General features: G+C 56.6%; 1 protein-coding gene across 1 annotated transcript in view; it reads left to right on the forward strand.

Moving 5' to 3' along the window:
• The window catches only part of TBKBP1 (TBK1 binding protein 1), a 23,192-nt gene extending 20,909 nt beyond the window's left edge, over nucleotides 1-2,283 (forward strand). Inside the window, exon 10 of the mRNA XM_011960011.1 lies at nucleotides 731-2,283. Within this exon, the coding sequence (XP_011815401.1) occupies nucleotides 731-859 (129 nt within the window). The 3' untranslated portion in view covers nucleotides 860-2,283. The remainder of the gene's footprint in view (nucleotides 1-730) is intronic.
• The last annotated feature ends 10,666 nt before the right edge of the window (nucleotides 2,284-12,949 follow it).

Consider the following 12,949-nt stretch of genomic DNA (forward strand, 5'->3'; position numbering starts at 1 on the left):
GTGATCCACCCGTCTCGGCCTCCCAAAGTGCTGGGATTACAGGCTTGAGCCACCGCGCCCGGCCATATAGGGTTCTTAAGAAGCAGGAGGTGAGCCTAAAGCAGTCAGCACAGTGCCTGGCTCAAGCATGTGCTATTATATTGGCTATGGTGATGGTGGCTACTGACCATAGCAGGCCACCAGCCAACACAGGAACAGGCCTGTTTATCCAGCTCCCTCCTTCAGGCCTCAGAGCGCTTGCCCTTTTCTGTCAGTCCTGAAAGACAGAAGCCTATCTCAGGGCTCAATCGTTTCACTGAAATAATGAGTTCCCTGAATGTCAAAGCCACCCATTGTAACCTGGAAAGACCAAAATATACTCCAAAGCCAGACAGAAAATTATTTTGGGGTTGTACCTTGTTTAGGATTGTCCCTTGCTTTGAGTTATCCGGGAGCTGTGTCTTAGTCACGCTGGGGGCATGTCTGGGTCTTGTGGTTTCCCTCATTACCACAGATGCCCTGGCAAGCTGAGCAGTGACTCTCTCATACCTGCCTCCTGGGGACCCTGTCCCTGGGCAAGTGGGTGGACACTGAGCTGGTGTGGGGGAGGACAGTGCTGAGGAAAGGGTGGCGGAACCCCTCCTGCATGCCACAGCCCTCCCTGCCCTGGGTCCTGGGACAGGGCAGGCTGGGATGTGGGGATCATGGGTGGGGGCTGGGGACCATAAGTGACTTCCTTCTCTCCCCACAGTTGCTGATGGAGACGGTGGGCTCCGACATCCGCAGCTGCCCCCTCTGCCAGCTGGGTTTCCCTGTCGGGTACCCGGATGATGCCCTCATCAAACACATTGACTCCCACCTGGAGAACAGCAAGATCTAGGGCACCACCCCCACCCACTGGCTATTTCTCTGTCCTCTCCTATCACCCCCAAACACTCACTTTGAATGCTGCATGAATTTTCGTGGGGGGTCCCTGCCCCTTGCGACCCCCAGATACCTCCACTCGCTACCGAGTCAACGTGCGTGCCGTCTTCCCTGGTCCAGGCACCACTCAGCTTTGGCTCTTCCTGGGAGGTCAGTTGAGGCTCCCCCCATGCTCCTGGTTTCTGCTTGGGAGGTGGGGACTTGGGCTGGGATGGGGACGGCATACCCCTCCCAGGCCTCTCCTTCTGCCTTTCTGTTCTTAAACAGGGTTGGATCCAGGAAGGTGTCCAGTGCTTGGGCCTGGGGTAGGGGGAAGGTGTTAGAGGACTCCAGGAGCTCCTGCACCCCTCCCCAGATGTCCGTCTTTTTCAGATGGGGCTCTGTCTGGGGAGCACCCACAGGCTGTCTTTGGGGTCTCAGAGCCTGCTCTGAGCACTGACCCCAGTTCCTCCATCCTGTGGCCAGCCTAGGGCTCATGGCATGGGCCCCTATTGGGGGAGGGAGATATCTTGTTTCTTGACGTTCCCTACAGGCCAGCCCTGTCCTCCTTTCCCTGTTCTGCCCACTCTGGGGAATAGGGAGGGGTGGAGAGGAGAGGGAGGATCCTGGAGGACTGGGAAGATCTAGCATAAAGAGTCTTCTCTGAGGGCCAGGGCCAGACACCCCTATGGTCAGGGGACTGTCTGCCAGCCTCCCAGGCCCATGCCTTCCTGACACCCCTAGCACTGAGGCACAGATTGTGAAGGCAGATGCCCCTTCAACCCTCCACTGGAGCCCCTGACACCACAGGTGCCCTGGAGCCCTTGTGTGACTCAGCCTCTGTTAGCTGGGTGGGTGTCACCAGCCCCTGCCTCCCATGCCAGAACCTGAGAACGGGCCCAGGGTGCTGTGGAGATCAACTTCAAAAGAGCTAACCCCTTCCCACACTCCACCCACCCACCTACATTTCCTCTGTGAAATCTACCTCAGAGTTGTACCCTCAGAAGGACGGGTATGCAGGAGGCCAGGGGGTCCCCAGGGCTGAGGTGGGGAGCCTTCTACGGCGAAAGCCTGCCACCCCACAATGAATCCACCCCGCTCCACTGCGCGCCTCTCCCAGGTCTCAGCTCCGGGCAGGGAGCAGTGGCTGCTACCGACAGCGCATGTCCCGCTCTTATCCAACTCTTCCAGGCTCCACCTCCCTGCACCCCTCCCCTCCATAGAGCAGGGGAGTGAAGGGGTGTGTCGGGCGGGGAAGGGGCCAAGGACATGTCTTTGTACCCTGAGCATCCCCAGGGAGGGGAAATGGGGAAGGGGGCCTGGAGAGGGGAGGTAGGGGCCCCTGTGCTCTCTGAACAAGTTAAAAGTCCAAATAAAACTTACCTGTTCCATCTGTGCTCAGTCTGTGCCCTCTGTGGCTGGGGGCAGGGCGGGGGGCGGGCAGAGCCCTTGGTAGCAGGAGGTCTTGGAAAGTGTGTCTCAGGGGACTATGACCATGGGAGGTAGACACTGGGCAAGTAGGGAATGCATGGGGCACCCACATTCAGAGCAGTTCTGGAGGTGCAGACATGTAAGTGGTTGCAGATGACTTGTGGCGTGGCAGTCATTAGAACAGATAGATATAAAGCAGCCACCTAGCCCCGAGCAGGCCTCTTGAATTTCCCACCCAGTAGGTCTGGCCAGTTGAGATTCTAAAGCCTTGGGGTTTATCAGTAACAGTTATGTCTTCATCAAATGATTTCTGCTTGTCAGGAACCAAGCTGGGGCCTCAAAGAGGAAGAACATCCGTGTTCCATGTCCTCATGGGTCTAAGAACAGGGGAGGGGCTGGGTTCCAGGCTCAGCAGCTGCCTCAGAAGTCCCACAGCCTGGAAGGTCAGAGCTGGGTCATGAACCCATGACTTCTGTCGCAGCTGGGGCTGTGCCCTATGTCTTGTTCATCAACTGGGTGCCTTTCTCTTCCATGTGGCCGTTTTCGGTCAATAGTTCACTTAAAAACAAAACAAGGACAGAGGCAACTGCTCATTGAAGGTGTGAGGTTCGGCTCTAGACTCAGGGCAAATGTGTCTTCCCATTCAATGCCAAAGTCCAGACGCCTGTGGGAAGACTTCCCAGTCACTCTGGGTTCTCTGTTGCAGTTAACAGCTGTGCTGCCCTCTCAGAGTTCATCCAAGCTCAATTCTGCCCACAGCCAAGTCCTCAGTGCCAGGAGAAGTTTGACCAGCCGTCCCTATGTGACACGGGTTCACAGCCCTGGGAAAGAAGGTTTTGGAACCTCTGGCACATGGGTGCCCATATAGTGCCCCCTGCTGTTTCTCCACCTCCATGGAGGAAGGCAGCACCCAAGTTTCTGGACCTGGGTGCCTTTTGGATCTTTGGAAGCACTTAGGAGACATGCATGAATGAATAAGGGTGGTTTAGGGACACACAAGGCAAAAAGAAATCCTGCTGTTGAGAAAGGGTGCAAAGGATGGCTGGGAATGAGAGTGCAGAGGCAGGGGGATGACCCAGGTAACCACCGCTGGTTCTTGCGCATGTCTGAAGGTGGGAGGGAACACAGGTGTCCTGCAGCCCGGACATTCTCCTGTCACCAGGGTGAGGGGGAGTGTGGGGACACAGGGCGCAGGTTCTGGCAGCTTGTCTCCTTGATTTCTAGGGACCTGGGAGAGGGCTCAGGTGCAGGGCGGAAAGTTGCTGGGGGCTGGGAGGGAATGCTGGGAAGGAGAGAAAGCTAGCGTGCCCCAGTCTTTAATCCTCTAATCCTCCCCCCTGCCCCCGCCACCAAAAGGAGAGGACATGGCATGGGGAGCTGGGAAAAGGCTAGGGAGCCCTGCCAGTCCTCATCCCTTCTCTCTCAAGGACTGTGATCATGGAAGGACACTTGCTACTCATTACTCTGTGGAGACAGGGAGGTAGGGCACTGGGGCTGAGAAAATGCAGAGGCAAAGGGGTCTCTAGGCTCCTGGAAAGGGGAAGAGTGTGGGAAAACTGTGGCAGGAGCAAGTGGGAGGGAAGGAAGACCTCTGTCGAGGCTGGAAAGACACACATGGGGGACCCACTCACTCTCCCAAAGCCAGACATGCATAGGTGGGGGAAGACAACTTCACAGGGAACAAGCCCCCTCGGGCGCATCACCACATGCTGTATTAAAGGCCAGTGTCCCACGGTCTCTCTGGCTATGCCCCTTCTCCCCACAGGGTTTCCCCAGCCAGAGCTACCAGGCCACGGAGACCCGTGCTCCTGGCCTGGGTCCCCATGCAGGCTGTGTCAGGCAATCAGCTGAGCACAGCAACAGCTCCTTTCAGCAGCTGGTGGTGTGTGTACGTGCACAAGTGTGCGGCAGAGTGTGTCGGGAGCATCGGATCCTAACAAGGGGAGGGGTGTGTGGGTGAGTCAGCCGTGTTAATCAGAAACACCTCACCCAGCTGATTAGGACTAATGAAGAATGGAGTGGGTGGGGGACTCACTCAGTGATGTCTTTTTAGGGTAGGGAGAGCAGGACAGTTCCCCTAGTCCCATTTCTCCCTCAGCAAGGACAGGAACAGACCAACTTTGGCAGCCACAGGAAGAATAGAGGTCAGACATAAGGATGAACCACAAGGGCCAGGGGGTCCTAGCTGGAAAGGGGCGAGCAAGGTGTCTGAGGCAGTGGCCAGGTAGTGTGGGGAAAATGCGTGAAATCCTCCAGCACCTGTCCCTATTCCTGCACTTCCTCCACTTTCTCTGTTTTGACCCCAGAGACATTCTCGGTGCTCAAGGCTGTGCCCCCTAGTTACCTTCTGAGAGCCAACCCACATCTGCAGAGGGCTGCGAGCCATGCTGTTCAGGAGCCTCCAGCAGTGCCCTTTACACCGCAGCCCGGCAGAGAGGGCTCTGGCTTGAGGCACTTACTGGTTTGTGCATTCACTGTTCATGCAGATGCCATGTAGATGCCATGGGGCTCTATGTAATGACCAGGGAGGGGTCTGGCAGGGCTGAGGGCATGAAGGGGCTGTGCAGGGGGAACCTGGGCATCAGCTAGAGGCCCTCTTGGCTCCTACCCTTCCTTGCAGCAGAGGCAGATGCCCCTGAGAACCCAGTCTCAGCCCACAGCTTCACCCATGCTGCATGCCAATTCAGCCAAGGGCAGAGTCACCAGGCGCATCTCACAGATGTCCCATTCGGCTATGTGAGTGTGGGCATGGGGGAGGGGGAGGGCTGAGGGGACAGGATGGGTGTCGGCCAGCACCTCAAACACCTCCTAATTTGCATTACCACTGACACCCTTCTTGACCAAGAAAATGGAGCCAGAAATAACAAGGCGGGAGGCGATTCCCTAGGGGGGGACTTCGAGTTTCCCTTTCCTTGCCTCCAACACTCCCACGGTGCAGGGGACAGGAGGTCAGCCCCACAGCAGGGCCCTGGGCAGGGGAAATGCACCGCTGTGGCTCATCCCTGTCCAGGTTGGGCAGACACCTCTTTCTAGCTTCTCACTTCCCTCAACCCCAAACACCTGAGCCCTGACCTTTCCTTCTTCAGAGCCTTCCCCACTCTCTATTCCTCTAGGAACCCTCTCCCTGGCGCCCCTCTGGCAGCTGTAATGACTCCAGCTCTACCTAATTGGGGAGTTGTCTCTGCCAGTGTTCTCAGTCTGTGTCCTGCCTTCCCCATCAGACTGGGCATTTCCCAGGGCCAAGGTCCGAACCTCCCCTGCCAATCTGGAACCAGCTCAATGGACCATTCTACATGGGAAACAGGCCACACAATAGAGCAGAAGGGCTTGCGATGAGATTCTAAAAATGGCATGAGGTAAATCCGGGTCCAGTGTGAGACTGTGGCTGTGTGGGGGGGGCAAAGGTAGACCCCCGTTCCTGCAACCCCAGGGACTCCCAGCTCTGTCAGAAGCCTCTGAGTGTCAGGCAATGCGATCCTGGAGGAAAAGGATCAGGACCGTGGCAGCGTGACACCTTTGTCCCCTGCCCCAGTGACTGTAGCACAGACGCACAGATGCACAGACACATTTGATGCTCAAACTGTGTGGATTGAATTTGCTTCCATCCCAAAGAGGGGAGGGAATGGTGTGACAGTCACAGCTTGGAAGTGGGAAGTGATGGGCCATGGAGAGCAGGCCACCTCTCTGGCCAAGAGGTCCTGGCACCTGGCAGGGTGAGGTGGTGAGGGTGGAGGCGGAGCAGACGGGCCTGGCAGGGAAACCAGGTCGTGAGAGACAGCGAGAGAGCTGTGAACGCACTGCGGGAAGGAGAGAACGGTGAACTGAGAACTCCCCCATACCTCCCTCCAGAGATGCTATTTTAGGGGGAGAGAATATATGCAGCGCAGGGGGCAGGGGTGGGGGAGCAGGCTCTCCTTGGGGGTCAGCTGGGCCACTGCTGCCTCTACTCTCCCAGGCATCTTCTTTGGCTCTGGGACCCCTAAGCCCTTCCTTCCTCTCTGGGAAAGTCTTCTTGTTCCCTTGAGTGTGAGGGTGGAAAGAACGAGCCAGGAGATTTGGAGCTGGCCTCTTGGTACCCTGTGAGGGTCCCTGGGGCCTCAGACCTAGGGGTAAGTTTCTGTTTCCATTGCTTCCTTGGAAAGTGGGTGTGGAGGGCAGACTGTGAGGCAGGCACGGAGCCCGGTTCAGCAGGCCTGAGCACTTCTTGCACCCAACTCCACACTTAGGCGCTCTGCTCAGATCTTCCCTTAGTGTCAAGCAGGGGGAGTGAAATTTGGTGTTAGAGGAGGCCAGGGCGAAAGGCACATCCAGGCCAGCCGAGCTCCCACAGATGGTCGGACCCCTCCCACTGGGGAGGCCAACCTGCTCCTTGGCCCAAGGAGGCTAGATGGAGATTGCTATCAGATAGAACCCTTGCTTGGCATGAAGGGGAATTCTTGCACCCTAGTTCAACCCTCTGAAGGGCCCTGACTCATTTTGGGATGAAGGCTCCAATGCCTTGTGGGTTTATGTGGTGGCTGGGGGCAGGGGTGGGCAGGGTGGGCAGGGGATGAACAAAGACTTTTGTTTTCATTTTTGGAGCTGGGTTGTTTCTCTACCTGATCCAGCTTCACCTGAAGGAGAGTGTTGGCTGGAGTGGGAAGAAGACCCAACTTCCAGCCTGGGAGGTGCTGGGCACTGGCTGCAACAAAAGGAACCTTGGGTAAAACTTTAGGAAGAACTTCCTGGGGACACATTTCCAAAGAACTGAGGGATCCCGTCCCCTGGATGTTCCCCACAGCAGATCCCTCTAGGGCTGGGGAACTTGGCCCGGCCTTGGGAACAGAGGCAGAGAGATGAGCAGAGAGACCCACTGTGGGTGGCGAGAGGGTGGCAGAAGGCTCCAGGCAAGAGGGATGAGGGTAGGTCCAGGCGTGAGAACACACAGGTCCCCAGGCCACAGCCTGGGTTAAGGGGTCTGAGGCGGAAGAGTACAGGGAGGAAAGACTGCCGCTCTGCACCTCCTCTCACCTGTCCTGTCTTCATGCTTTTCTTCTTCTGGCCTTATGGGCCAGGGCAGAGAGGGGGTGGGAAGAAACAGCTCTGGTCCCTCTACCATTCCTCCCTGGAGCAAGAGACCTGCAGGACTTCTTGGTGGGGAGACTGAGATGAGACCTCATTTGGAGCCTCAAAGGTCAATTCGGCAGTGGAGCCAAGTCCCCTGGGATAGAGCAACTGGAAGCAGTCAGTGAGGCGAGGGGCAGGGGGCCATGTCACTTTGGAGGGATGCCCATGAGGTGGCATCCAGCCCAGAGGTGAGAAGCTGGCCAGGCTGATTGAGTAATGATCTTGCCCCTCCCCTTTCCTGGGGCCCTTGGCCTTGTGGGTGTTGCACGAGCCGAACTCTCCCTTCCCCCCGCAGACAGCAAAAGCACACTGTGGATGGGAGGTGAGGGGGAGGATCAGGAGATGGCATGAAGGAAATAGTTCACCCCTGCATGGGTAAGGGGGAAGGGAGAGGACAGTGCCCCCTGGTGCTGGCCTCTGTGGTGTTCCCAGCACACACAGAGAACTCACATGAAGGATCAGAGAGCCCTTTGCCCACCTGGACATCCCACTTCCTCCCAGACTGGCAAATGGTTGTGCCTGAGGACAGAGGCAGTGCAAAGGTGAGACTTCGCACAGGGTCTCAGCACTCCCTGCGTCCTCTGAGCTCAGAGGTGTGTCTCTGGTCTCAGGTGCTGGCCTAGTCCCCCACAGACGGTCAGGCAGTTGCATTGTCACCACACCACCCTCCAGACTCACCCTGTCATATCACCCCAGACACACAAAGCACACAGACCGACCCAGTTCCATGCACATCCCTTCCCCACCTACCAGACTTCCGGGGCACCCACGTGCAGGGACACACTCCTCCCAACACACACAACCAGGATCACAGTGCCACACAGGTGTGTCCCAGGTGCCACAGGAACCCAGGAATAGTGCACACTAACACATGCATGGAAATCCCACACCCATATGCAGACACGTACACTCCTGGCTCTGAAGCTGACCTCATTATCCAGTGGTGTGCTGGCAAATGTTTAACAACCGGTTCTCCAATGTAAGCTACCTCAGCACTGAGCACTGGGAAGAGATACTCATAATCGGCTCTTGAGAGCTGGCGTGAGCCAGCTCCAGCCCACTACTCCATTATCCTTCATAGAAATCACATGACAAACCTTAAACGCAGCTGGGCAGCCCCCAGGAGGGCTGCACCTGGGCAGCAGTGACTCATCAGGGCAGCTTTTTTCCCCGTGGGAGTGCCTCCCCTTCCCTAGCTTCATGCACCCCCCACTCCTGTCCGGACCCCACTTCCTGCCCCTTTCATTCCTCCTCCTCCCTCCCTGTCACTCAGGGCTGCGAGCTGTGGCTGGTACTCAGGCACATCTCGTTCATCCTTTCTCTCTCTGCCGTGGCTAAGGCCACCAGGTGTGGAGGGTGACAGGCCCATTCCTAATTCTAGCAGGCTTCCTGGAGGAAGAGGACATGGCGATGCCATATGTTACCAAAATGCTGTAGCTCTCTGTGCCTGGGCTGCCACTGACCTGTATCCACGTCCTTGAGTCAAGCCCATCCCTGTTTACTTTCTTCTTCTGTCTGGTCACGAGGACAAGGGGTCTGGCTTACACTGAAAGTTGTGAGAAGGGGAGAGAATTCTCAGCTTGCAGGGTAGTGAAGGAAGCTGTTTGGAGCCTGTTCTGAGAGTGGGCACCTCTGATTCTAGCCACACTCTGTGGACGTTGTGCAGCTTCTCAGCGCTTCTGTTCCTCAGTGGAGTAGGTGGTTTAATTTCCATCACAGCTCTGACATTTTGGCATTCTATATTTCTGAGATTATTCCAAACTCCACTCAGCGGGAAGCTTCCCTTAGAGCTAATCTTGATCTCTTTCCCTGTAGCTCATGAGGGAGGTGACAGATGTGGTTCTGGAGTATACCTGGGGGACTCAGGGGCCTCTGCTCTCTCCCTTGTGGCTCCTAGATTATTCCTGCCAGGCACACATGTAATGGGGCAGGGGCAGAGCGAGAAGGAGAGAAAGAGGAGGGGATAAGGTAGGAAGAGAAAGAAAGGAAAAGAAGAAAAGAAGGAAGGAAAGAAAAATGAAAGAGGGAGAGATAAAGGAAGTGAAATGATATGAAAGAAAGGAAAGGAAAGGAAAGGAAATGAAGGAAAAGAAAAGAGAACAGCAAAGCAGAAGGGCTCATCGTGGATGCAGAGAGCAGCCAGCCTTGCCAATAAAGTAGCCAGGGGTACATGGAGGGGATACAGAGGGCTGCTTCTAGTTGTTGCAAACCCCATCTGTGAGAATCTCTAAAATGGGTGCAATTCTGGGTCTTGCTGGCCTTGGGCTGAGCTGTGCTAGGGCAGAGTGCCCTGGGCAGGGGCTGGGGTCCGGGAGTCAGCCCACTCCTCTGCCCAGGGCCTCCTGCACTGCTTTGCTGCTCCTTCTGAAAACAACTGAAACCGCAAAATTGGCTTGTGGTCGGGTGACTATCAGTCACTGCTATTCAGCTTGGCTTCCTAGGATGACTAAGGGGGTTAAAAGTCCCTCCTCTTAGCCCCCCAGATTTTCAGGGGAGTCAGAGGCCAAGGCAGAAAATTGTTGTCTTTGGAGGCTTTTGCTAGGGTCTGAATTCTCAAATGGCAGGGCCTGTGCGCACTGTGTCTCGCAATGTCTGCGGGCTCAGGAGTTGGGGGGTCACCAAGGTGGAGGCAGCAGTATCTCTGGGCTTGCACACCCAGCAGCTTGGAGTGGGGAGGGGTTGGGGTGGAGGACGCCTGGGTCATCAAAAGAGTCTCCTTTCAACATGCCTCTTCTGGTCCCAGTTCTCGGGGTAGCTAAGCTGCTGATGCTGCTGGTGGGACTGGGTACCATGGGTCCCTTGGGCAGGGCCTGGCACCAGCTAGGCAGCCCAGCTGCTTGAGCTTCAGAGAGTGCTGGAACTGCCCCTGCTGTGCTGAACATCCCAGGTGCTGGGTCCTCCTGATTCCCCCTGGGGTTAGAAAATTCACAACCTGGGAGGCAGGAGGGTGGGCTCTACAGGGCTCTGTGTTCCCTTTTAGTGGCTCTGAGCCGTCTTGCTCTAAGACTCGATTTCTCCTTCTTGAGAAGAAAGGCTTGGATTCTCTCAGCACTGACCTTTCACGTATCTGGGATGCCAGAGAAGAAAGGGAAAAGACAACCACTTCCTAGACCCGCAGGCCCCTCACCGCACCGCCCTGCCGGCCAGAAGGGCCCGCCCACCTCCAGCGTGCTGCCCTCCCCTCTCTGACTGCCTGTGGTCTCAGTTTCTCTCTTTCTCTCTCTTTCTTTCTCCCTCTGTCCTGCTCACTTTCTGTTTAGGCTCCCTTATACTCCCCCACCCCTGACAGCCAGGTGCACCTGAGTTCTTCCGACTGCTGACCCAGACCTTCCTAACCACTCCCCTGCCAGATTCAATTTCCCCAAGGGGCGAGACCCTCCCCAAACTCTCCCACCTACATCCAGGGTCTAGGGGTGGAGTTCTGATATCTCTTTGAGCCCTCAAACAGGTGGGAAGGTTGAGGGTCTGCATGGCACGTCTGTGACCTGCCCCCACCGGACTGATGGTCCTCTGCTGGGAGGAGGGGCCAGTTTTCTGAGAGGGAGGTGCCGGTATCCTCAGAGACTCCTGAATCCCCAACCTTTCCCTCCCGAGGTGGGCGGGTCTCCTCACAGGGAGGCAGAGGGAATCTGCTTAATACCCAGGGATCAGTGCCAAGCCGGGGAGGGGGACGTCATCAGACTTGTGACTCGGGAGGCATGGTGAGCACGTGCAGACCCAGAACATGTGAAGAACATATGTGTGGAAAAAGTTTGTGTCACTCATAGACATATCAGAGGCATGACACCTCCCCTCCTCCTCCCACCCTCTCCGTCGGGTGCTAGAGCCCCCCCACACACACCACACACGTGTGTTAAGTGTGTGTGCACACGCACACATGCAGCCGGCTGGAAGAGCAGGACCGGGGAGCCGGGCTGGAGTGGTGGAGGGGGAAGGGACAGGAAGACCGGGTCGCCCCACCCCTACCCCGTGCCCGTGCCTACCGAGTGCCGCCTCCCGGTGGCTGGTGAGGTCTCTGCCCCCTTGACTTTTCCCTGCTTCGAGGAAACACCTCCCTTTAGGGGAAAGCGAGATGGTGAGGGGAAGCAGGGGAAGCACTGACTCTCGGCAGAGGCATGAGCCTGATTTTCCAGTCCGGGGCGGGGCGGAGGGAGATGGCACTGGGGACGCCCGGGCGATGGGGCCTGACTCAGAGCCAGAACCACAGGGCTCCTCCGCTGTATTGTCGTCGGGGAACTAGAAGCCACCAGGTTTATAAGAAACTGCAATTCATCTCTGTCCCCTTCCACCCCTTTGCAAGGGATCAAGGTTAGACTAGAAGAAGAACTTATAGCCCAGGGCAAGAAAGGGACTCTGCCTCAGGTGATCTTTTTGGAAGTCTTCCCTGGGTTTCTTCGAGAAGAAGGGCCTGCCCCAGGGGTTAGATCATAAGAGGAGCCTGGGCCTAGGGCGTGGAGGCCCCCATTTTCCCTGTTTGTTGTCAAGGAAAGCCTGCTCCTCACTTCCAGCCTGGAACAGGAGCTCCTAAGAGCTGTCGACAGAGCTACTGCTGAGGCTGCAGCAGGGGCATACAGGGGTCCCCAGAATCCCAGGCAGTCTGGCTGGCATGGAGGGGATGGGGCAGCTGGTGGCTCCACTTGGCTCTGCTGCCTCACTCTTGGCCACTGGCTCACGTGTCCCAAGGTGAGAAGCAAGAGGGAGAAGAGTGCAGGTCCGATTAGCAGGAGGGCAGAGCTGAAGGTGTGATGAACTTGGGCATGGGCAGAAAGACCAAGGCAGCACTGCCTGGCAGGGCTCATGCCCAGTGGCATCCTCTTCCTATTCTAGGAGCTGCTCAGGCCCCTTCCCTCCTCAGGCAGAAACACCTAACAGCTTGGATGACTGGCAGTGGGCTCCGTTGCCTGGGGCAGGGAGTTTGGAGAAGTGAGGAAGGCTCCTGCCTCTCACTCCACCTGGAAACCAGGACTCCTGGGTCCTTCCCATCTGGACTCATCTTCCTCCACTGCCACAGTGGCTGTGTGACAAAGCCAGTCCCTGCCCCTTTCCGTCTCTCAGTCCTCCTTCCCACACTCCTACCCCATCTGCGGGATGGGATTTGCTGAGTAACGGGGTCCGGTTCTGCAGGGTCATCAGACAGAAAGGACACCAGAAGAAGTGAGAAGAGGCCTGGGTTGAGGCAAGGGTAATGTCAATTAGGACACTAGGATGACTTCCCAAAACATAGGGGAACACTCTCTGGTTGACATAGGGGGCCCTTCCGTCTTGCCTTTCTCCAGAGAGAATGAGGAGAAGGACTCAGCCAGGGTTGGGTTGGGTACCTTATAAGGAGAGAGAGTCAGGGGATAAAAATAACTGAGAGCCTGGGAAAATTGCATTACCTCTCTGAGCACCAGCTTCTCATCTGTAAAATGGGAACAATAGTGTCCTCTTCACACAGGTGTGAGAGGCGCCACTGAGGAAGGTGCACAGTATAAGCCTAAGTGTTCGTTAGGTCACCAGCTGTGTGATCTTGACAAGATAGTTAACTTTT

The sequence above is a fragment of the Colobus angolensis genome, unplaced genomic scaffold, assembly GCF_000951035.1.
Source record: "Colobus angolensis palliatus isolate OR3802 unplaced genomic scaffold, Cang.pa_1.0 Scaffold50, whole genome shotgun sequence".
Taxonomy (NCBI): domain Eukaryota; kingdom Metazoa; phylum Chordata; class Mammalia; order Primates; family Cercopithecidae; genus Colobus; species Colobus angolensis.